The sequence below is a fragment of the Apodemus sylvaticus genome, chromosome 20 (genome assembly GCF_947179515.1).
Source record: "Apodemus sylvaticus chromosome 20, mApoSyl1.1, whole genome shotgun sequence".
Taxonomy (NCBI): Eukaryota; Metazoa; Chordata; class Mammalia; order Rodentia; family Muridae; genus Apodemus; species Apodemus sylvaticus.
Genome location: NC_067491.1, coordinates 47,173,077 through 47,197,863, shown reverse-complemented (window position 1 = coordinate 47,197,863; position 24,787 = coordinate 47,173,077). Strand labels below are relative to the sequence as shown.

At 41.8% G+C, this 24,787-nt stretch overlaps 1 protein-coding gene across 2 annotated transcripts in view; it reads left to right on the top strand.

The window, feature by feature from the left end:
- The window catches only part of Washc3 (WASH complex subunit 3), a 43,558-nt gene that overhangs the window by 4,171 nt on the left and 14,600 nt on the right, over window positions 1-24,787 (top strand). Inside the window, exons 3-5 of one of the 2 annotated variants that reach the window (XM_052165027.1) lie at window positions 6,623-6,688; window positions 8,956-9,063; window positions 11,664-11,771. In XM_052165027.1, coding sequence (XP_052020987.1) covers window positions 6,623-6,688; window positions 8,956-9,063; window positions 11,664-11,771 — 282 coding nt within the window. Of the gene's footprint in view, window positions 1-6,622; window positions 6,689-8,955; window positions 9,064-11,660; window positions 11,772-24,787 lie in introns of both variants that reach the window. The other variant, XM_052165026.1, reaches the window with a different exon arrangement.

Below are 24,787 nucleotides of genomic sequence, written 5' to 3'. Positions count from 1 at the left end.
CTGACCATTGGACTGTCTTGAATCTTAGGTTGATCTGGAGGTTTAGACCACTAGGGTTGACCTGACAGTGGACCAGGGATGGATTCTGAGATTCTGAAATCTGACCAGAGCATGAGTAATACCAGGTGTCTGGGACCACCAGGGCTTGTCCAGTGCCTGGGGTAGTCCTTGTGATGAGTTCTGAGGCAGAGGGTGGTTCTCACTCCCCTACCTTTTCCCCAAGTAGAGTTGTTTCCTCACTATGATGTACCATTTGGTGTTTGGTGAGAGATGAGTCCAGGAATGTGAAACTGTCCACATCATACACACATTACATCACACACACACACACACACACACACACAACTCTTGTGAAAGTATGTGTGGCTCTTTGATTAAATCAATACTTTTGTTTATAGATGGGTACTGGAAAGTCCTAGGTGACCATCTTCCTGATATCCAGCCTTTTTGCTTTATGTTTGATAATTGGCTATATGATTCATTACTTACAGTTGATATTTTGGCAATTTCTATACTTTTGTCAGTTGTAAGCTGTAGGCTGGTCAGTGATACTCACTGAATTAGATGTGTCTAGTCATCACAGCCCTTGTTTTAGGACATGTCCAGGCATCTCTCTCTCTCTCTGGTATATCCACAAAGATGTGAGGGTTTGGCCTGGTTTGCTCTCTGTCTGTTCATCCCACATGTATTTGAGTCCCTGAGGTTTCTATCTAGCTGTGTGATAACACTCCAACTGGATGAGAGAAGCACAGAGCCCAAAGAACCAGACTGAGATTCCAGCCCTTATCAAAGTGAAGAAACTAAACACCTTCTCTCTGTATTATAGTTGTGTTGTTCTGTATCTACTAAATGCAGTATCTTTGTGGATACGATCACTTCTGAAGATGTTATATATGTATCTCAAAGTGGCTTTCTGGAATCATTTTTAATCTGTTAATAGCCCCTGGGAAGGCTGTTGTCCTTGTTTGGCAAGCCTTAACAGAAACCAAAGTGACCACTTTCCTAAAAGAAAAAAAAAAAAAAAAAGAGTGTCAACTGCTTTTTTATTGCTTTTTTATATTAGGAGTGATCTGCAGAGAGAAAGACCCAACCACACACCCCCTAACCACTGCCACCCTGAGCTGATATAAATCCAGCATAAATGTAACACTTTCAGCCTCAACTAGGATTAAATTTGAAACAAACTGAGCTCTTTCTTCATCTGTTATTCTGTTTCTTAGAATTCTCTGATAAAGAGAAGAGTATAGAACTCTTTTTGTATTTTTTTGTAAAGAACTCAACTTTCTTAAAAAGTTGCATTCCAGGCAACTTTGTAAATAATTCTTCTTTGCCTGCTGGAACCAGAGGCCAGAGAAAGGGAAGAAATTGAATCAGACCCAAGTTACAAAGCTTTTAAGGTCATCTCCTCTTCCTTCACAAATCCTCAGTAAACATTTTTTATTCTGTCCCAGTCAGCACAATTGTGTGATGGTACACTGTAGCTGGTCTTTGTTACTTTGTTGGTTCTACTTTTTCCTACCCTTTATCCCCCATCGCACCCCACTCAGTTCACCCCATCACTAGATAGGAGAGAAAGAAGGATAGAGGGGAGAGAGATAAAGACATTTGAATCTAATTGCTTGTTTCTCATTTGAACACAACTAATAACCAATAACCAGTACCGTAACCAAAACCAATCTTCCTGAATAAACACCAACCATCTACCCCTGCCTCTCTGGGCTCTAGCATTATATACCCTCTGAATTCCAAACATCGCACAATCGCAGAAAATATCTGCAGTTGGCAAAGCCATGCCTCTGCCGGAGCATGAGGCAAATCATAGTCAGCTGCTGCAGACAGCCTGAGCCAGCCCCACACCTGGGATCCAGGCTCCCCCACCCCCACCCCCACCCCAGACAGGGTTTCTCTGTGTAGCCCTGGCTGTCCTGGAACTCACTCTGTAGACCAGGCTAGCCTCGAACTCAGAAATCCCCCTGCCTCTGCATCCCAGAGTGCTGGGATTACAGGCGTGCACCATCACCACCCGGCTACACATTCTGTATTTTTAAAGAAGCCAAAGTTCCAGAATTTTCATTATAGTTCACCACTCAGTTCAGCCATCTCGAATTCTTACTACAGTAAAATCTCTGCAGACTCCATTTAACCATGAATTCCAGACTCATCAACCCCATGTAAACAAGACATGTGGATGTTTTATCTTGACTCAGATTCGTTACACAAGGTGCTGGATTTCAAATCATTTCTAATCTTTTTCTTCTAAAAATCCTTAAATACCGGCAGAGGTGTAGAGAATTCTCATCTAACAAATTTATAGTGTTTGTCTCTTACAGCCAAGGTTTACACCCACATTGAACTTAACTTTGAAACAAATGATGTCTTTCTTAAACCCGTTTTTTGTTTTTTGCCACATCTTTATAGTGGGGAGGCATGAGAGTTATATGTGGATTAATAAAGACATTGATTGATTCCCTTGCTGGCTTCTAGGACACCGAGCACAGCTGAGATCTACTTTAGAACTCTCCTCTAGAGCTGTGGCTATACATGCTCAGGATTTTGCAATCACACATTTTTGTCACCCCATTATTCACAGTGGTATGAATTTGCCTTCTCTGGGCTGGTTTGAGAATCTCAGATGTCCAGTGTTTCAGGATTTTCTATTCTGTATTACTTGTGAGAATCACTTCTTGACAAACTCCTCACATGAGGTTTTAAATCAAGAGCTAGACATTTTGGAGGGGTTTCTAGAACTTCAATGTAGCATAAAACTGCAAGGATTTTTTATTTTTCTTTCTTAAAATTACGTTTACAACTGGCAGTGGTGGTGCATACCTTTAATCCCAGCACTTGGGAGGCAGAGGCAGAGTTTGAGGCCTGCTTGGTCTACAGAGTGAGTTCCAGGACAGCCTGGGCTACAAAGAGAAACACTATCTTGATAAACCAATATATATGTATGTGTGTGTGTGTGTGTGTATTCTCATATATATATATATATATATATATATATATAACATTTACACTGGTTTGCCTAACTTTAACATAGGTAGTAGTAGCCATAGTAAGGAAAAAACAACTATTCAAAATACTCATCCCTAAATGCTAATTGTATTTATAAGGGTATTTAGATAAAAGATTATAAACTGACTCACGTTGATGTTGCTACCAGTCTTTCATGTCTTGGCAGGATCAATCACCTCACCTTCTGAGGCTTTGAGAGTAGCAGAGGAGAGAACTGAAGTGAGCTCCAAGGGAAGGAACAGTGGTTCCACACAGTCCGACAGGACGTGCAAAGAGAAATTGCTGCTCTGCAGTGATTGGCAGTCAGGTCAGGAGGTAGATATTGCTAAGCTCTGTGTTTCCACATTCAGCGTACCCTATGTGAATCCCAACTCAATACTCAGTAACCAGTTAGTTTTATATTCTAATATAAAATGAAGTAATTAATACTGATTAGGAAAATAATTTCAGGTAAAGAGCATCCCTCCGCCTTAGTAAGTGTTAAAAGATCAGAAACACTTGATTTCCAGTCTATGGCCCAGAGCTGGCTGAGAGGCTGCTCGGTTGTTTACTAACTCTGGGTAATAAACGATAGTCTGCAGCCCCCAGATTTGCAGTCATGTCCTAGAAACTTCTGTCAGCTCTGGGTTTGAAGTGTTTTGGTCCAGGTTATTTTACTTGTATGAAATCACTTTTTTTCTTTTTCTCCTTAAAATTAACAAAATAGTTCCTACTTCATAGAGTTGGTGTGAGGGTTTCAATGATATGTTACAGATACAGTATCTCATACCTAAGTGCTCAGGATAATATTATAAATCCATAGGATTTATGATAGTAAATATTTGAAAGTGTATATTTATGTGGGCATATATTAAAACCTAGAACTTAAATTTGGGGAACTGGAGTGATAGCTCAGATAACCCTGACAGCAGGAGGTCCTGAACTTGATTTCTCAGAGTCCAAATAAAAGTCAAGCAGGGAGATGACTTGTGATCTGTGTCAGAGGACAGAGACAGGAGGATTCCCCAGACTTGCTCGCCAGCCTGTCTAATTGAATTGGTGAGCTCCAGGACGGGGATATACCCTGTCCCAAACCTAAAGTAGAGATCAAGGAAGATGCCAGTGCTGACCTTTGACCTCCACGTAGACAAACATGTGTGTACTTTCTCACACACACAAGTATGTTCACATACATGGATAAAGTATTACATTTTGAACACATTTTTTTTGTTTTTATATTCATTTTACTCAAATTGGTTCATTTTTTTTCACAAATGGAAGTTATCATTTTGTGAATTAATTTGTTGTAAGATTTCTTCTCTAGCAAATTATAAGACTTATTTAATTTGCCAAAATTGAATTTCCATGACTTTCAGGAATGTGCCTGTAATTTGGATAGCATGACATGTTTTATAACTTGGATTTATGTTTACATAACTGCTTATTGTGAACAAATCTCAAGGTTAAACTTAGCATTGATGCCATTAAAACTAAGTTTTATCCAAGGGATTGAGGCCTGAAATCTGAGCACCAGGAAGACTGAGCAAAGAGTGCTAAGAATTTGAGGCTAACCTGAGCTATATTGAAAGTGCTAAGAATTTGAGGCTAACCTGGGCTATACTGAAAGTGCTAAGAATTTGAGTTTAGCCTGGGCTGTACTGAAAGTTTGAAGGCAACCTGAACTTCCCTAGTGTGACCCCTTTCTCCAGAACTGAGACCAAAACCACAGCTTAGCTTGCGAGCGTTTAATTTCCAGATTGCATCTGTGGAGATGTCTAGATGATCATGTTAAAAATCAGTGCTCTGAGGCCGGAGAGACCGCTCCGTGGTCCCAGGTGTGGTTTCTAGCACTCATACAGGGTGATAAACCACTGTCCTTAACTCCGGCTCTAGGAGATAGGACACCCTCTTCTGGCTTCCAGTGGTACCTGCATTCATGTGCACACACAGACACGCATAATTTAAAATAAGCTTTAACAAAAAAATAAAATAAAATAGATGTTCTGTATGTGTGCACCTTGTGTCAGGTCTGAGGAAGGTATGAGCTAGCGTGCTAACATTGAGCATACAAAGTAAATAGTGATGAAGTTCTGTCTTGCTGATCTAAGTTATCAAGAGCAGCTGCTACCTGACCCAAGAGCAGTGTCTTCTGATGCTGTTCTCTCGTGCTTTTGCTTCACCTTCCCCTAGGGCTTTCCATGTCATTCCAAGTGTAAAGATGGATATTGTACATCTTCATCCCAGCTTGCCAAGATGAATGAGACAAAATACAGTAATCGCTAAAATAAAAAGAATGCAGCTTTAATTTCATTTCAGATGACAGATTCAGGTAGAGTAGAATAGCCTGCCCTCCCTGCTGTGTGTGCGGCTCGGGTAGGAAGCTTCCCTGGGACCAAGTTTGAGACCTGCATAGGCAGCATGAGCAGATCCTGTCTCAGAACAATGAAGTGTCCTAAGAAGCAGCCCTAAGCACTGACCAGGGGTCAGCATTTTACTCCTAACTGCGGGCAAAATGACCGTAGAGCATGAAAGTTCTGCTTGTAGTAAGGATTTTTTTATATTATCCCCGGCAGCTAGCAGAATGCTGCCCCTGAGCCATAAAGTAAACCGGCCAGCCCTCTCGGGATGTCTGGCTAAATATGATACTGTATTCAATAAGTGTGTTTATGGATTGCACATCGTCATGCTAACTTTTCTTTGTGAAAGTATGTATATGTGTTGGTGAATCATTGTATGATATGTGTGTGTGACACATATATGACACACACACACACACACACACACACACACACACGAGGTCCAGAGGTTGGCAGCAGATGTTTTCCTCCATCACTGTCTGCTGCGCTCACTGACCTGCTCTGTGTGGGCCACTGTGCCAACGTGACTTTTCTGTGGATGCTGGGGATACACACTCGCACCCTCAGACTTGAATGGCAAGTGCTCCCCCCTTCCCCCTCCCCGCCCCACCGTTCCCTGAACCTTCTCCCTAGGACCAGATGGATAACAGTGTAATTGTAGAAAGTAATTAGGGCACGGTGTGTCCTGATGTGGTTGGTATGTGTTAGATTTTGATAGTAGATGTTTCATTTTGCCTCTGAAGAACTCTTATTCTCTTTACATTCTTTCGGAGATAAATCGTTCACCTTCCCACTTCACGCCCCCATTCCCCTTTTCAGACTTGAGAATTTGAATTTGGACTAAACTATACTTGCTTATTTGCTAAGTAATGTCTACAGGCAGATCCTATATAAGCCTATCTCTGACTAATTCTTATTCTTTCTCTTGTTTTCCATGGAAAAAAATGATTCATTTGGGAGTAATTATTAAGCTGCTGTTAAATTTCAGGTCCTGTTCTAGGTAGGTCTGGGTTGAGTTTGTATTTTGCTTTATTGGTTTATTGCCCTGATTATGAATTTAAGAAAGCTGAGAGTTTAACATCTTTATTAGTGAATATATAAAAACTGTATGACATATTCCAATACGGTAGAGTTCGAATTCCACTCTTGTAAAGACATGGTGCCTGAGAAATACTTAAATCACATAGTTTCTAGTTTTCAGATCTGCCCTTCATTGTTCTCTTCCACCGTTTTAACCGAACACTTTATTCTTGTGTCTCTAACCCTTCTAGAAACTGGCAGATCTTTCCCTCCGGATTCAGCAAATTGAAACAACTCTCAATATTTTAGATGCGAAGGTTTGTATTTCTGAATACAGGATAAATGGACACCATCTTTCTCAGTCATACTTAAAATGTATTTGGGGGTGAACTCAATCTAACCCTGTATCTGTTGAGCAATACAGTGTTGCACATTTAAAAAACATAGTTGTAAGACAATGAATGCTGTTCATTATAGACATCAATTTAGTCATTTCCAATGAACTGGTGGTCTCATATTTCTTTGATTATGCCACTTAAAAGTACAATATAAACAACATGGTTCCAAATTAAGCTGTTATGTGGGTCACATTATTTAATGGAAACTAAAAATTATTTTTAATGGCTATAATGTAGTAATAGTAGAACAATAATATAATAAGTGGAATAAAACTTAAATGTTTCCAGAGCAAGATTTATTGATACTATCTGATATTTTTATTTGTATATATTTTGAAAGTTATGAAAATATTGAAAGATCATCAGTTTGAAATCACAAATTATAGAGGAGCTGGGTATATTAGTCTGAAGTGATAATCCCAGTACTTGGGAGGCTGAGCCAGGAGGATGACGCGTTTGACACCAGCCTGATCCATATGGAGAGGAGACTGTCTCTTAAAAAAAATTAATTAATTAAAATTTTAAAAATGAAAGAAATAAAACAACAAAAAGGTCCCATGTTACCTGGGAAAAATAATTTTTATTTAAAGCCTAGAGATTTTGATAAATAACTGACACATTCAATTTTAACTTGGTTTAATTTATAATGTTATACATTTCTTCCTGTTTATGAGGTAGATCTAGGATGCAATTTTATGGTATTTTTGTAACTTTTATCCTCCCCTCCCTGATAGCTCATAAAAGTGTACTGTGGCCATGAGAATCTAACTTTTTTAATTATCAAAATGTTTACTATTTTGAGTGGAAATTTTTATGCTCACATGAGAATAAGGAAACGAAGTAAGTATACTTTCTCTGCCCTCTACGGACTTCAGCAAGTGTGTCTGTTGCCTTAGGACATTTCTCTGGCATGGAGATTTAGAACACCTGGCCTTGAATATGCTGGGGACATCGTGTCAGTCACAAATACACCCACTTGTGACTTTGGGGCCACTGCCTCTTTGCTAAGCACTGCCATCAGTCTGCACTTCGCAATGACTTTTGATGCCTGAGATCCTATCATCCGGGAGTTCTTTATCCTATCTTATGACTGAATCTTATTTAACAGTTGGGAAATTAAAGTGCTGCCATCCAAGGACACAAGTTAGGTTTCTGTGTGGGCCAGTTAACCCTAGTGTTACCCTGGCCGCAGTACAATATCCACAGTCAGCCAAACAGCTGACAAACACATGTCACATCACACCAGGACAAAAGCAGGAAGGGTTTTTTGTAAGTCTAACCCAAAGGCTTATATTTTTTGTTTTGAAATGTTTACCATTCAAGTCTGAAATGTTGACATCATGCCCATTTGTTGTGTATGAAGAGCAAATATTTAGGTAATATTCAAGGATAAATGTTTAAAGAGAGAAAAACAAGCTGTGTCATATGTTAAAATGTAAAGACATATCTTGTATAATTAAAACTTAAAATTGGTAGAGGGCTGGGGAGAAGGCTCAGCTGGTGAAGTACCTGCTACACACGCTTGAGGGCCCGAGTTCAGAGAGGAGAAAGGATCAAGCGAATCCAGCCAAAGAGATGCTGCGGGGTCACTGAGAGACCCAGTGCACATGCACACACACAGCACATTCACGCACACACACATACATGCTTGCTCACCCCGACACAGGTGTGCGCACACACACACACACACACACACACACACACCACATGCAGGAAAACGGTGTGCCACAGGGAACTTTTCATTAGCAAGGCATTTTTAATAAACATATTTTAAAATAGTTTTATAAGGAAAATGTTTTCATCCCCTTACAGGTAACAAAAGTAGGATAAACATAGAGGGTGGAGCAGGGAGCCCACCAGCATATTAGGACTTTAGTTCACTTTGGCAGTCAGATTCCAAAGCCCATGTTCAATCCTCTATAGTCTGTGGAATAATTTGTAGGAACAATAATTTGTAGGGAAAGAAAGGTTATCAACTAAATTAAACTTTTGAAAAACAAACTTCCAAAGAACAGTGAATGTTTTTCACTTTTAATTTATGACATGTAGATTAAAGATAAAATTCTGAACCTGTACAATTTTATAGGTTTAAGAGAGCTAAGTCAGAATCCAAATAAAACAAATAAAAGTTTTATTTGTGCGCCTAGACTGACCTTCATATGCCCACACTAATTCACTTTTCTCAGCTGTCATCTATCCCAGGCCTAGAGGACGTCACAGTTGAAGTGTCTCCTTTAAGTGTCACTGCTGTCACAAATGGATCACATTCTGAAACCACTTCAGAGCAACCACAGGTAAGTATCCGGGTTACAATAGTTGCAGGACATCTGGGTTGAACAGGACAGCTGATGCTAAATATGTGTGAAACTCTTGGTAGTCAAATCATAAAACCTTAAGCTTTGAATATCAGTCCAAAATCAACAAGACCCAAGGCTGTATATTTCAGTGAACTGAAAAAGGTGTAGTTTTGACGTTGACTTGTTTGAATCTACATTCTACATCATGATAAGAGTCACTGTACAGTCAGCTTTTATGCTATAATATTCTTTTATGCTTCTATACATTTATGTTTTTTACTATTTAGTTTAAAACCTCCAATATATATACATCTCAGTAAGGTACTGAAATATGAAACAATTAACCACCCAAATGGGGTGCCACTAAAATATCAGCAAAATAGTCACCCTGAGCAGGTACATGTAGTGCTTGCACCTACAAGTGCTCTGACACAGCATGTTAGGTCATACATGCTAATCCTCACAAGAGCCCCGTGGCCCTGTGCAGTTGCTCTTCTAAGCAGAGGTAGGCAGATCTCTGTGAGTTCAAGGCCAGCCTGGGCTACAGAGTGAGTTCTAGGACAGCCAGTGCTATGAAAAGAAACCCAGTCTCAAAAATCCAGTGTGTGTGTGTGTGTGTGTGTATACACACATATATATTGTATATGTATATATATTGTATATATATATCATATTTTGAAAGGAACTAAATATTGTTTTATGAAGATTTCCATGGTTTTGATAGTCAAATCAGCTATGCACTTTTGATATACATGCACGCATGTACAGCCCTGGCACGCGGGAGGTCAAGATCAAGGTCATCCCTGGCTAGATAGTGCACTGGAGGCCTATCTACATGAAACTCCTGTCTCCACACAACACAATAACAAAGCCTCCCATTTATCACACTCTCTAAACTATGAGTCAAAGTCCCGAGGTCTGCATCCTGATTTCAGACAGCTCTCAAGAATCTCATGCCTCAGATCTTTGTTCAAGATAGTTGTACAGATTGAGATCGATTGGAGAACGAAATGAAGGACAGTTGAGAGAAAGGATTATGATGCTTAATGGACCGTTCACATAGTAAAGGCATGCTGGTGCGTAATTAAACCCTGCGAGGAGGACGTGGTTGTTGGGCACAGCGTAGCCCCTGGGAGCTGAGGACTGTTAGACTGGATAGAGCTGTCATTTGCTCTGCTGAGCTCGGGTGAGCCATGCATAAAGACTTAGAAATGCACATCGATATTTTTTCTTTTTATGGGTAATGATGTTTCAGACTTCTGTATTAACTGTTTGCAGATGAATATTTATACTCATATATATTTCACTCTCTTTTGTAGCATTTAACAATATCACCTAGTGTAAGAAACCAAAAGAATGCTGGGCGATGGTGGCGCACGCCTTTAATCCTAGCACTTGGGAGGCAGAGGCAGGTGGATTTCTGAGTTCAAGGCCAGCCTGGTCTCCAGAGTGAGTTCCAGGACAGTCGGGGCTACACAGAGAAACCCTGTCTCGAAAAACCAAAACCAAAACAAAACAAAACAAAATAAAAGACTTGGCTTTCATATAAATTATGTTAGAAAAATTCAGTATGCAAACATAGGTTCATATTATAAAGACTAAAGGTTTTTTTGTTTTGTTTTGTTGAGACAGGGTTTCTCACTGTGTAGCCCTGGCTGTTTTGGAACTTGCTCTGTAGACCAGGCTGGCCTTGAACTCAAGAGATCTACCTGCATCTGCCTCCCTGAGTGCTGGGATTAAAGTAGTGTGCCACCAGTGCCCAGATGACACCAAAGATTTTGAAAATATTAATCTGTCTACATTTTAACATAGATACATTGACATAAAACTAATGGCGTGTGAGGAAGAAATTCCTTGTAACAGTTGTGCCGATGCTGAGTGGGGGTCACAGAAGCGAGCTTATTCTAACGTTCAGATTGGTTGGAGAGCCGAGAACTGTGGTACTGTGTGCTGTATGAATCTTCGTTTCCCACTTACCCCAGGGCAGGGAGGCCCTGTGCTCAAGTGACGACGCAGAGCTGTACACCAGTTGTACACCGTCAGGAGGACAGTTATTTAACGTCCCCTTCCCTCAGTATTCGCCCCCCCCCAACACCAGCGTTGAGTATTCAGGGCACTCTTTTGATGTATTACCATTAATAACCACTCTTCAACACAAAATGTACACAATCAGACAATCTGGTGTTCTCCAAGCAATCTCTGAGCTCTGCTTTCTAAAGACTTAGCATCACCATATCCATTTAAAATATAACAGTTAAATAAATGAGGGGCAGGAGGGCGGATGACAGATACCTCACTGTCCATTTGTTGAGCAGTTGACAAATTGTTTTGCTAATTTCCTGGTGTATTCACTTATCATGTTTCATAGAAATACATTTGCATCTCAGGAACAATCTATAATTGATAGCATTTAGTTTAAAGTATAGATATTTAGGAATGCATATCCTATAATTAAATGATTGGTATTTAAATAAAAAAGTACAATTTTTGAGTATTTATTGCTTCATAATTTTAAAAATAAACATTGCTTTTTAAGTAGCATGATAGGCCCTTTCTATGAACCGTCTAAAGGTTTGCATAAAAATTCTCTACAGCAGAATAGCACGCAAGACTCCGGAGTGCAGGAAAGTGGCACGCCATCAGAAAACATTCTCACTGTAGCCAAGGATCCACGCTACGCCAGATACCTCAAGATGGTTCAAGTGGTAAGCTAATCCTGCCTGCCTTCTCTGTCTGCCCTGGGGATGTCACTGTATCTTTTCCAGTCTGAGGAAACGGCTAACCAGAAAGACCAAGTTTTCAAGTCTCTTGCATCTTTCCTACTTTGTAATGCGTTCCTTAAAAGGAACCAGAAGTCCAGCCTTTCCCATTACAGTCAGTTACACTTGTAGTTGGCATGGGTTCACATAGTTCAGTGTGGGTCTGCAGCATTGTTGTTATTATTGTATTTGAAATCTTGGCTGTATCAAAAAAAAAAAAAGAAAGAGAACTGTGCATTTGATAAACTGAGTTTGATTCCCATATGCCGATGTAAATATGGTTTTAAAATGTATTTTATTTTACTGGTCATCTCTCAGTAATTTGGTTTATAAAAAAGAACACAGTGCACTTGGCTACATAAGATAATAGTTTTAATATTATATACCTTTAGGGTTTATGTTTTTCCAAGAAATTATACATGGTATGATGTAGAAAATGTTTGTGGTTGTCTGTAGCAGAAATAAATTTATTCCCATACCCATAGAAAGCCCAACTGCACATAACTGGAAAGAGCTAACCGAATTATTATATTTCTGCCCATCAAAAATACTAATGGGAAGAGGGAAATTAATGCTTTTATAACATTTTTTTATCAGGCAAAAAAAAAATGCTGAAGTCTAAAAAATAAATTTGTTTCACAGTCAGTGGCATTACAACTTGAAGGCCAGTACTGCTGCCCAACAGCAGAGAGGACTGGTGACAGGAAGCCATGTTCTCTTCTCTGTGTGCTTTGGAGTGGTGCACTAGCTGTCAGTGCCGTGGCCTCTAGGCTTGGGGAGTAAGGTGAACTTTGGGGTAAGAATGTTTAAGTTTTTAATAAGAACAAGGACACGTCCAGCTTGAGTTTGAGCAATGATGGATTAATGTAGGGAAAACTACACTTAAAAGATAAATTCTTAAAACTGTAGGACTCTCAAAACCAGAAAGAAAAGCCTTCAAAAGTGACACATAAAAGCTTTTTATGAGCCGGGCAGTGGTGGCACACGCCTTTAATCCCAGCACTTAGAGGCAGAGGCAGGCAGATTTCTGAGTTGGAGGCCAGCCTGGTCTACAGAGTGAGTTCCAGGACAGCCAGGGCTACACAGAGAAACCCTGTCTCGAAAAAAGCCAAATCCAAAAAATGGGGGAAAAAAAAGAAAGCTTTTTATGTTAGTGCGTTCTGGCCTAATCAATATAAGGTCTGAGAAAGTGGACTTGAGTTTTCTGAAACCTGTCATGAAAAGACCATATTTAGCGCTGGATAGCAGTTCTCTGTGTCTGTGGCGCTGCCTTCCATGATTGCAGTTAACCAGTCAACTGTGATCCAGAACCATGAAAGGGAAAATATGAAAAGGAAAATTGCATAAGGAAACAGTTCATACATCCTAAGTTATTTGATGTTCTGTGGCTTTTTCTCTGGAGAGTGTCTCCCCCACCCACTGTCTTCACACTGTGTCACTCGTCACAGTTATCAGACAGGCTGCGAGTCCTGACTGTGGTGCCTGGAAGGGAGGGTCAGTCCCCTCTTGTATCCCCCCCCCCCCCCGGCGAGTCTCAGCTCCTGCAGACGAGCCCACTTATGTCACAGGTGATTACTAAACACTTCCGAGGTCACATTAGCTAGCCACTAAACATCCCCAAAAGCTTCTTTCAGTTTTGATTTTTTTTGTCATGAATTAAGTAAAATAAGTTGTTGCTTTCCATGTATGTGTATGCACTTTGTGTGTGTGTGTGTGTGTGTGTGTGTTTGTGTGTGTGTGTGTGTGTGTGTGTGTGTGTGTGATGGTCCTTTGTCATTTTTTTCTAATCTTGCAGACTGCTTCTCACCAGATAACAAAGCCATGGTTCCTAAGGCCTGTGAGGCAGATCCTCTCTAAGTCTCCTGCCTGTTACATTCTGACTCCAGTCCTCAGTCACTGCCCCAGCTCACCTGGCCCTGTGATGGATCTCCTTGGGTAGGCGTGCGGTCAGCCTCCTGTCTGCGGGCCTCTGTGATGTTCCTTGGGCACGAGGGCAGTCAGCGGCTGCTTCACGTCAGGTGCTCTCCCTCTGAAACACTTTCCCCAAGTGGCTTGTTCGCCACTTCCTTCAACAGTTCATTCAAAATAACTCTTCTAAGTGAGGCCTTCCTTAGTCACCCTGCGATGAGCGACAGTGTCCTCTGGCCTTGTTTTCAGAATGCGGAGTCTATGAAGCACATGTCCATGACTCCACCCTTCAGAATCAGAGTCTCTCCATGAGGAAGTCAGAGCCAGACCATATGTGTTTTCCAAATGGTCTCTAATTTAAAAATATTTTATCATATTTTTATTTAAAAAAATGAATGTTTTGTTAAGAAGAAAACATAACTTGCTAGAATTGCTTAGCTTAACTCTAGACCGTATCTTTTTGTTTCTGGGCCTGCACATCAGCAGTGGTCCAGTGTGCTGTCTCAGACTTTTCTGTTGAAGCCAGGCTTCCCGTCTTAAGCTCCTGCCTCCCACACTCCAGCCTGGTGGAGGTGCTGTGCTCGCTCGCTCGCGGTGTCTCCCCCTGGGACACGGGCGCTTGGCCTTTATCCGTTGGTTACCCTAGCTCATCGAGTCATTCTCGCTTCTCTCTGCTTTTAATTTTCTAGCAGTGTGGTTCTTACGTGCCTCTTAGTCAGTGAGGTTGGAGGTTGTTTTCTAACTGTTTGGGGTGGTTTTCAAGAAGAAAGGGAGAAACAATATCTTTGCCTTGCCATCCCCAAGCTGGAAGTTCATCCAAGTTAAATTTAATTTTATTGTTTTTAGTTCATTGTGCCAACCTGTATCCCAGACTCTTATTACCCAACTTTTATTTCCTTCTGCTCCTTGTCCTGAATTCCATTCTTCATTCAAACCAAACCACAGATCCTTCCTCACAGCAGCGTAATGCTTTTCCAGCTCCGAGCCTAGACTCCGCTTCTCTCCGTTGCTTGTCCTTCAGATTCCGCTCATCCCGCATCCTCGCTTCTGTGCCTAGCAACTCCCAGGGCCAGAACTGTGTCTCCCTCCATGACACAGCGTGTTTCTGTATTCACTACGGAAACTGTTATTTCATACTCTGTTCTATGACTGTATATAATACTGTCATTAATTACTTAAAAATAGTTCTATTGCACACTCTCCCCCACCTCTCTCTCTCTCTCTCTTTCTCTCTCTCTTTCTCACTCTTTCTGTGTGTGTGTGTGTGTGTGTGTGTAAAATGGTCCTTGATCATTTTTTCTAATCATATAGCCTGCCATCTCATCAGATAATAAAACCAAAGTTCTTTTTTTTTAATTGAAAAATTTTTATTAGATATTTTTTCATTTACATTTCAAATGTTATCCGCTTTCCTGGTTTCCCCTCCGGAAACCCCTTATCCCATCCCCCTCCCCGTGCTCAGCCAACCTACCCATTCCCACTTCCCTGTCCTGGCATTCCACTATACTGGGGCATCGAGCCTTCTCAGGACCAGTGGCCTCTCTTCTCTTCCCTTTGATGTCTAACAAGGCCATCCTCTGCTACATATACAGCTGGAACCATGGGTTCCTCCGTGTCTACTCTTTGAAACCAAAGTTCTTAAGATGCCTATGAGGTAGATCCTCTATAAGTTACTTGCCCTATTACCATTCTGTTATATTTATATTTATATATATATAATTACCATATAATTTATAAATATATTATTATTACATCACCAGTCAAAGTGGGAACAGTCTGAGGAAAAACAGCCATAGGTAATCTTTATATTCACTTTAGCACCAGTGCTGGCTAATTCTTTTGTTAAAGTGAATCAAGCCAGGGTCATCTGGGAATAGGACTCTCAACTGAGAAAATGCAGCCATCGGATTGGCTTATAGCAAGCCTGTCAGACATGTGCTTGATTAGTGGTAGAGGTGGAAGGACCCAGCCCACTGTGGTGGTACCACCCCTAGGCAAGCAGTCCTAGGTTTTATAAGAGAGCAACCTGTGGGGAGCAAGCTGATGAGCAGCCATCACACACAAACACACCCGCCTCCCCATGGCTTCTGTTTCAGTTCCTGCCTCCAGGTTCCTGCCTTCAATTCCTGCTCTGACTTCCATTAGTGATGGGCTGTGAGCTGAGAGTTATACACTGCAATAAACCCTCTCCTCCCCAAGGTGCTTTGGGCCATGGTCTTTATCCTAGTAATTACAGCCCCAACTGTGACAGCACTTTAACCATGCTCAGTCTAAAGAGTCAGTGCTCGGCCTTTTCAGCCACAGTATACTGCTGCCTGTCCGTTCTCAGCTCCAGCCATGGTCATGTAGACATGCATAATTAGCTCCTGTTTCTTCAAGTTGTTGGGTTTAAATGCTTTATAGGACCAAGGCAGGAGGAGTCTCTCGGTGTTAACACCAATTTTTCAAATCCAATTATTAATCTGTAAATAAGCACTTTTTGTGTTTCTTGCCTACATTGTGAGTAGCTGTCAAAGGTGGAACTGGAGGTAGATGAGGACATTACCACCTTCTTCAGAAAATGCCTGGCAGTAGTCATTAGACCGGTCATCTGTTCATTTGTTTTATCAGTGACAGGAGAAGACTCTAAATGGTCTTGGGATGATGAGATGGACGCCCTGTTTTCTCTTACTCTCTACTCAGTTGTATGCTCTCCTCAGTAGGTTCAGCTCCTTCAGTGTGGAAATGAGCAGAGTTCAGTGGCATATGGATAAGATGATGAACATACTTTACTGCTGTGGCGGTTTGAATAGCAATGGCCCGCATAGATTTATGTGTTTGAGAAGCTTGGCCCACAGGGAGTGGTACTATTAGGACGTGTGGCTTGGTTGGAGTAGGTGTGGCCTTGTGGGAGGAAGTGTGTCACTGTGGGGTCAGGCTTTGAGGTCTCAGACGCTCAAGCTATACTGAGTGTGGCACGCAGTCTCCTGCTGCTGCCTGTGGATCAAGATAGAGAACTTTCAGCTCCTCCAGCACCATGTCTGCCTGCACGCCACCCACCATGACAGTAATGGGCTAAGCCTCTGAACAGTAAGCCAGCCCCAACTAAATGTTTTCCCTTATAAGAGTTGCCATAGCATGGTGTCTCTTCACAGCAATAGAAACCCTATGACACTGCCGTTCCCGCAAGCAGCCTAACTCTAGAGCAGTCCTTCATTGTAGATTGCCTTAAGGGAGTGAAAAGTGCTTTTCTCTGCCTGGAAGGCCAGAGATTTTATTGAGATGCACCACTTTTCTCAGCTTCTGGGGTTCACTGTTTCCATGTGTTCCGAAGCCTAGGAATGCAAAAGTCTGGTGTCAGAGAAACTCACAGAATTTGCTTATAGAGAGATATGGTCTGGAGCAATTTGCCATCACTGGACTTATTACTGCAAACCACCGAAGCTGGATCACAGAAGCCCACATTCTACCTATGGGGGCAGGGGGAGGGCGTGTATTTGTATTGACAAAAACAAAGATAGCCTGGTCTAAAACAAAGCAGATCTGTCTCTGACAAAAGAACCCACAGCTTGGATCAGCAGTATAATTCATACTCTCAAAAGGGATCAGTGGTACCACAAAGCCTCACATGGGGACGACACTGTACTGTCTGTCTGTCAGTGCCACAAAGCCTCGTCTGGGGACAGCCCTGTGCTGTCTGTCTGTCTGTCTGTCTGTCTGTGCCGCTGTGTTCTCACTCATCAATGTGAACTGCACCTGTGCGGAGCCCATCGTTGAGGTGTGGTATTCTCCCTTGGCAGCCTCTTGTGATGGTTACTGTCCCTGTGACCTTGTCATCTTTTTTCTGCTTCCTCCCCAGATTGTTTAAAATCTTTTCATCCTCTGATTAGACAGGGATGCACTGTAGGGAAGAGGTCCTCCCTAAGATGCCATGAACACTCCCTGCCCCTATGTCCTAGCTGCCTCCGGGATTGCATTGGCTTTGGAGCTGCCCAGCCTCACTTGTCACATTATCATAGATGTACTTTAAAGCCTAATAATTTAAATTAGCTAATATAAAGATCTTCCAATGGAAATTACAGTCTTCCATTTGTTTCCCAAGCCCCTGTCCACAGAACAGGAAGTAATGCCTTGCATTTCGGCTTCTACGACCTTTTGGGTTTCACATCTTGGGATGGTTTCCAGTGCAGAGAGCAGTTGTTTTGAGTGACCGTCCCAAGTGCCTAGAAGCATGTGTACCCCTGAAATGGAACTCGGTGTAGCTTCTTAGCTCTGCCTCACACTGTGTGTGACCGTGTTCAAGCTTTGTCACCTGGAGGCCTGTTTCCTCGTGTGTAAACTGAGACCTGAATGTCCTTCTAGATCCTCAGTCCTGGCCCCCTGCTGCTAATAAAGGTCCCTGGAACACCTGCAAGCATTTTCTGATTCCTTTCTTTTCCTTTTAAAGTAAGTTTTATGCAAGATTTTTCAGTGAGTAATACAATTTTGTTCCAAATGTGGCAGATAATTGATTCTGATTTAGTGCTTGTTACCATAATGGCCTGGCACCAGCCTTTGCTAAGTTACATATTGCTTTTATAACTTAATTGGAATGGCGTACATAGATCACTTTTCCAACAATACTCTCCCCCCTTTTTACTGGCAGAGTCTGGGGAATCTTGTGCCAGTAATAAATTGTACATTGGGAAAGTCCTACTTCCACGTTAAGGAAGCTAATGACTTGTACTTTTTCAAACCATATTTGCCAAAACAGTCTCTTCAGACACTTAGAGTTCTCAAAGCTCTATTTTCTTTGGCTTCCTTCAAATGTGAATTGAATAATCTCTGGTTCTGGTGGCTCTGATGCATCCATTGCCAGCAGTGAGCACTGGCCCAGGGAAATGAGACGTCCATTACCTAAGGGCAGAGAGTCTCCAAATGATTATTAAAGATGTGCAAGAGGTGATATACCTTGGGCCTGGGGATGCAGCCTTCACTTCAGAGAGAAGCAAAGTAGAGTTGCTGCGAGAGTAGTTGACCCCCAGACCCTTTTTATCTGAGTACAACGTGGCTTCCCCTTGTCTAGAAACTTGTCTCCAGGACAGGTTGCTTATCACTAATCAACAGTGTGACCAAAAGACAGAGTGACACTTTATGTATTGCCAGCTGTTGAACACTGGTTCCAGATTTAGTTTAACAAGTATATGTTTCTTATAATTATGATTATGTTGGTTTTTAACAATACCTGAGGTTTTATAATAATATATATAAATTACAGTCAATACCAAGGCTATTTTTTTCTGGACATAGGAAGATCTGAAGGATGAAGGAACAATCTCATACTGGTTATTGAAGGTTAAAGCCATGCACCTAGTCGTTGGACAAGCTTTCTATTTTCTGCCAACTAAGATACAACTTGATTAGAAGTAAGACACAAGTCCTGTAGAGCAGTAGGCCAATGAGGAGGAACTGTGAGCTGGAATGAACAGGACTCAGCTGTTACATCGTACCTTAGTAAAAATACAAGAAGCTAGCTAGACCTTACCCTTAAGCAGAAAACGTCACAGTCACAGTACTGCCTGTCCTCTGCCATGACTTGGTATCAGAAAACCTAGAGAGAAAATGTTGTGTCCTATTTTTGATAAATATAAAAATTACAATTTTCTCCCAGTGAACTGGACTATATCTTATATACTATTTATGAAATACTTGATGCTGAGTTATAAACTCTATAAAGATTGTTAGCTATAAATCATCTTGCATTTCTTTTAAGCATCTGCATGTTGCCTTGAAAGTTGTGGCTCAGAACAAGTGACAGTGGACATGAATTTAATGTGGAGACACACTCCTGCCTTACATAGTGGTGCACTCTAATCCCAGGACTTGAGAGTCTGGGGCATGGAGATCACTAGTGTAAGGACATTTTGGGATATATATGTAAGATCCAGGTCAGCCTGACTTATATACTGAATTCCTATCTAAAAAACAAAAATGAAACAGAAATGATTTTAAATTATGCATATGCCTTTAAATTGTGTACTTGTTGGAGGGTTTCTTATTGGCTGTTTTTGTCCCTTGGGTGCTGGGAATTGAGCCCAGGGCCTCCCAAATGCTGTGTCTGTGCACACTAGGCTGTATGCTACCACCAAGCTATAGCTGTAACCTACTTTTCAACCTTTTAACTTTGGGTTTGTTTGGAGGAAGGGTTACTTTTTTTTTAATTTGGGTTTGGGTTTTGGGGGTTATTTGCTTTGGGTTTTGGGGGATTTTGTTTTGTTTTGTTTTGTTTTTCAAGACAGTTGTTTCAAGACAATTCCTGACTGTCCTGGAACTCATGCTATAGATCAGGCTGGCCTCCAACTCAGAGATCCACCTGCCTCTGCTTCCCTAGTGCTGGGCACCTAGCTCTTATTTTTGTTTGGTTTGGTTTGGTTTGGTTTTTTAAAAACTATTTTGTTTTATTTATTTTTTATTAGATATATTCTTTATTTACATTTCACATGATTTCCCCTTTCCTGGTTCTCCCCTCCCCCAAAATCCCATAATCCCTCTTCCCTCCCCCTGTTCCCCAATCAACCCCCTCCCGCTTCCCTGCCCTGGTAATCCCCTACACTGCTGCATTGAGCCTTTCCAGGACCAGGAGCCTCTCCTTCCTTCTTCTTGGGCATCTTCTTGGGATGTGTGAATTGTGTCATGGGTATTCCGAACTTCTGGGCTAATATACGCTTATCAGTGAGTGCATACCATGTGTGTTCTTTTGTGATTATGTCACCTCACTCAAGATGACATTCTCCAGTTCCACCCACTTGCCTAAGAATTTCATGAATTCATTGGTTTTAATAGCTGAGTAGTGTTCCATTGTGTATATATACCACATTTTCTGTATCCGTTCCTCCGTTGAGGGACATCTGGGTTCTTTCCAGATTCTGGCTATTATAAATAAGGCTGCTATGAACATAGTGGAGCATGTGCCCTTATTACATGCTGGGGAATCCTCTGGGTATATGCCCAGGAGTGGTATAGCAGGGTCCTCAGGTAGTATCATACCCAGTTTTCTGAGGAAGCACCAGACTGATTTACAGAGTGGTTGGACCAGCTTGCAACCCCACCAGCAGTGAGGAAGGTCTCAGTGAGTTTCCAGGCTGGCCTTGTATTTACTCTGTAGCCGGGGCAGTTCTTGAGCATATTGTCCTCCTGCCTCAGACTCCAGGCAGCTGGGATTACAGGCCTCGACACCTGGCCCAGCTCCCTCCCTCACCCCATTATAAATATGGCATTAGCAATAAACAATACATTGAACTCAGATGTTAAGCCTCACGTTTTCCCTGAGGTACGATGAGGATGGCACGAAGTCGGTGCCACGCAGACCCGGGCCCCTGTATTGAGTTGTAGCCGTGGTTCTCAGCGCCTCCCTCGTCTCCGCACTGCGGTCCTTCATGACGTCACTGTTGCCACGCGCTCCCGCGGGGTTTCCATGCCCTGTGTGCCACTTTCATCAAGATGTTCATTGTGTCCAGCAGCCTGTTGTTTGCCAGACTGCGCTTACACCTGGTGCTCCATGTGCTTGAAAAACGTAGCTTGAATCGGGAACCTTCAGAGGTCAGCGCTTCTCGGTCGCACACGAAGAACAGCCACAGGTCAACAAACTGATTCACTCACAGGAAGCCGGGCTCCCTAGAGCTGCTGACAGGCACTTGGCTCCCGGACACTAGAGCTCTTTGTTTCTAATGCTGTATCAGATACAGGATTAATTTTAGGTAAAGACAGGTTTTAGAAGTAGAGAGACGGCTCAACAGTTAAGAGCTCTTGCTCAGCCGGGCGTTGGTGGCGCACGCCTGTAATCCCAGCACTTGGGAGGCAGAGGCAGGCGGATTTCTGAGTTTGAGGCCAGCCTGGTCTACAGAGTGAGTTCCAGGACAGCCAGGGCTACACAGAGAAACCCTGTCTCAAAAAACAAACAAACAAAAAAAACCAAAAACAAAAAGAGTTCTTGCTCCTCTTGCAGTTCAGAGCTCAGCTCCCATATTAGGGCCTCACAGCTGCCTGGGACTCTAGCTCCAGAGCATCCAGTACCATCTTTTCACCACCGCAGGCCCGGGCAAGCACACCCCCCCCCCCCACACACACACACAAATAGAAATAAAATGATAAATAATTTTAAAGGGATAAGTGGTAAATAAGAAAATAGAAAATGCAAAATAATATTCAAAATGTAATTGAGAGTCAGCAGAATGGCTCAGCAAGTCACTTGCCACCAAGCCTGACCTGAGTTCAGTCCCCTGGACCTGCATAAAAGTCAGCATAAAAATGTATTTATTAATGAACTCATTAGATTTTTTTTATTAATGGCATTATGATTAAAACACTTTAGAGAATACATAAAATACATTATTTAAAATAACTTCAGGTCTACAGCCATACCACCCTGAACGTACCCGATCTCGTCTGAAATAACTTCAATATCCATCTCCTTTATTTAACCTAAGTACTGGCACGTTCAGCTTCAGTCGTGGTAAACCACCATAGCACAAGCTGTCCTCATCCATCCTAGAAGGGCAGAAAGCACAGGTACGCGAACGCTCGGGACCTCCTGTCCTTCAGTACACAGCCTCTTGTGACTCTCTGGACGTCATAGGAAAGGCACAGGCAGTAGCTTCGCTGGGGCTTCCTAAGGAGGCCGTCAGCCTGGGCACATCCTGGAGGGTCAGTCATCGCTGAAGGCGAGGTCCTCCCCTCGCCCTGTCCTGTATGTGCATTTGATTCATCAGAGCCTTCTCTCTTCTCACCTCCCACCTCTGCCGGAGATAAGGATCTACACCAGAAAGTTTTCCAGATGGGTAAGGGGAGAGAATAGCCACTGGACTCTAAGTTGTTACTTCCTTCTGTTTATTCCTCTTAAAAATACATAGTTCTTCACCTTTTCTCTTAATTGTTTATCAGTCTGGTTAATTTGTGAGAGGAAAAATAAAGACCACAAGACCAGGCTCCCTCAGGAGGGAGAGGCCTGCCTGTCAGCCGGTCCACACCTATGTACGAGGCCTGAGGAGACTCCCGCACACAGCAACACCTCTCTGGCCCAGGCTCACAGAGGACCGACCCTCAATTCATTGCTTAGACTAAGGCTGATGACAGACATATCGTTAGCAGGCTCAAGTCTTTACTGTGTTTCTGTAGCTCCCATAGGCACCCAGCCCTCAACATCTTTCTTTGCATATGTCTGGATTCCTAAGGTCAAAGAGCGAGAGACCCATAATGCAGATGTCCAGACTCCCTACCCCAACTGGAAAATTAACCTGGAAGTAAGCATTCAGTGTACTCAGTTACTAGATATTTGGAGAAATGGGTTTAAATTTGCTTAAATAATATGTGCATACTTTGACATTTGAACTCATAGACTTGTAATTTGACTAGCAAGTTCTAAAATGATTTTATAATGACTTGGGCAGGCTGAAAAGAAGGCCCAATAGTATAAAGAACATTTTACACTTGCAGAGAACCTGCGTTCTATTCTGGTACCCACATAGCACTGCTCACAGCCACCTGTAAGGATAACTGCAGGATCTGGCGCCCTCTTCTGGATTCTGAGGGTACCTGCACTCATGTGCACATGCCCTTATATATAGTCACATGCACGCTCATGTGCATAATTTAAATCAATATTTTTAAATTATTTGCAAGTTTATTGTTAGAAATTTAAAGTACACTGACATGTAAAATGTAAGTGAATACATGTGTAGAAAGAAGCTATCTTCTGAGGGGAATGAGGTAATGGGTCCATTATTGATTACCCTTTAATCCCAGCATTCAGGAGGCAGAGGCAGGCAGACCTCAGTGAGTCTGCGACCAGCCTGGTCTACATAGTGAGCTCCAGTCCAGCCAAGGCTGCATAATGAAAGCGGAAAAAAAAAAAGATAAAAAAGTTCTATATACCTCTTTTATATGATAGTAAGGGGAAGAAATTGGGCTCCCAAAGCACCAAATGACTCTTAAATCAACAAATACTTGAGTAGTTACAAATGCAAAGAAAACATTTTATGCACTCTGCTGGTCATTAGCACATGAAATTTATTACGTTACAAGTATATTTTATGGGGCATGGGAGGGTGTTAATAACATGGGAAAATTGATGTAGCTATGTTTTAAATTATCTCATAATAATAGATTCCTAACTTTTGGAAATGATTTTTTTTCAAAGCTTTTAAAACTTCATATGCATCCAGATGGACTTTAATTTCTTATCCCCAAAAGATAGAGACAGGACTGCTAAAATATATTTATTTTGTGAATAAATACATGGTAATTTCCTTACCAACTTTCTAGGCCCTGAGAATGGCGATGTGGCTTTTGGCCATTTTCTCCTATGAGCTGACCCTGCATCTCTACAGATAGCTGGTAACCGTGAGGAAGCTCTTCTGACTGGAACACTCATCACTGAAAATAATCCTTGCAAAAGAAATCAGTCACTGTTCCTTTCCCTAGAAGTGACTGTGTTTGCTACCAAGCAGGATTTTTGACCCACATACATGTTTAGGTTCAAGTTAGAAAGAGCAGCAACAATCTATACATTCATATAAGAACATAGCATCTTGTCAATCTGTACAAGTCTTCATAACAGTGCTTCCCTCTTTAGAGAGCTATATTTATGTTAAAGTTTTAAAGATATTTATTTAAATTAATTTTATATTCCTTTACTGGAAGCTCCCAGGAGGAAAAAAAGTCATTTATAAGGAAAATTTATCCTCAACATAAGACCATATTGTTTTATAAAATGTGATGTGTTTTAAAAATGGCATTCCTAACTATAGACATGCATGCCTGTAATACCACAGTTTGGGAAGTGAAGACAGGAGGATCAGGAATTCAAGGCCAGCCCCAAGCTACAGGGTTAATTTGAGCAAACGTGGGGTGTTTGAAATCCTGTCTCAAAATAAACAACTGCCCAAATATAAATTAATGATTAAAAATAGCACTTTTGAAACAGCAGAAGGCACAGATATGGTTGAGTCCATTTCGCAGTGTTACAGAAGCTCACCGGAGTGGCGGGCCTCCCTCTCCAGTCCATAGCATCTTACACTTTCTACACGCACCTCTCTCTG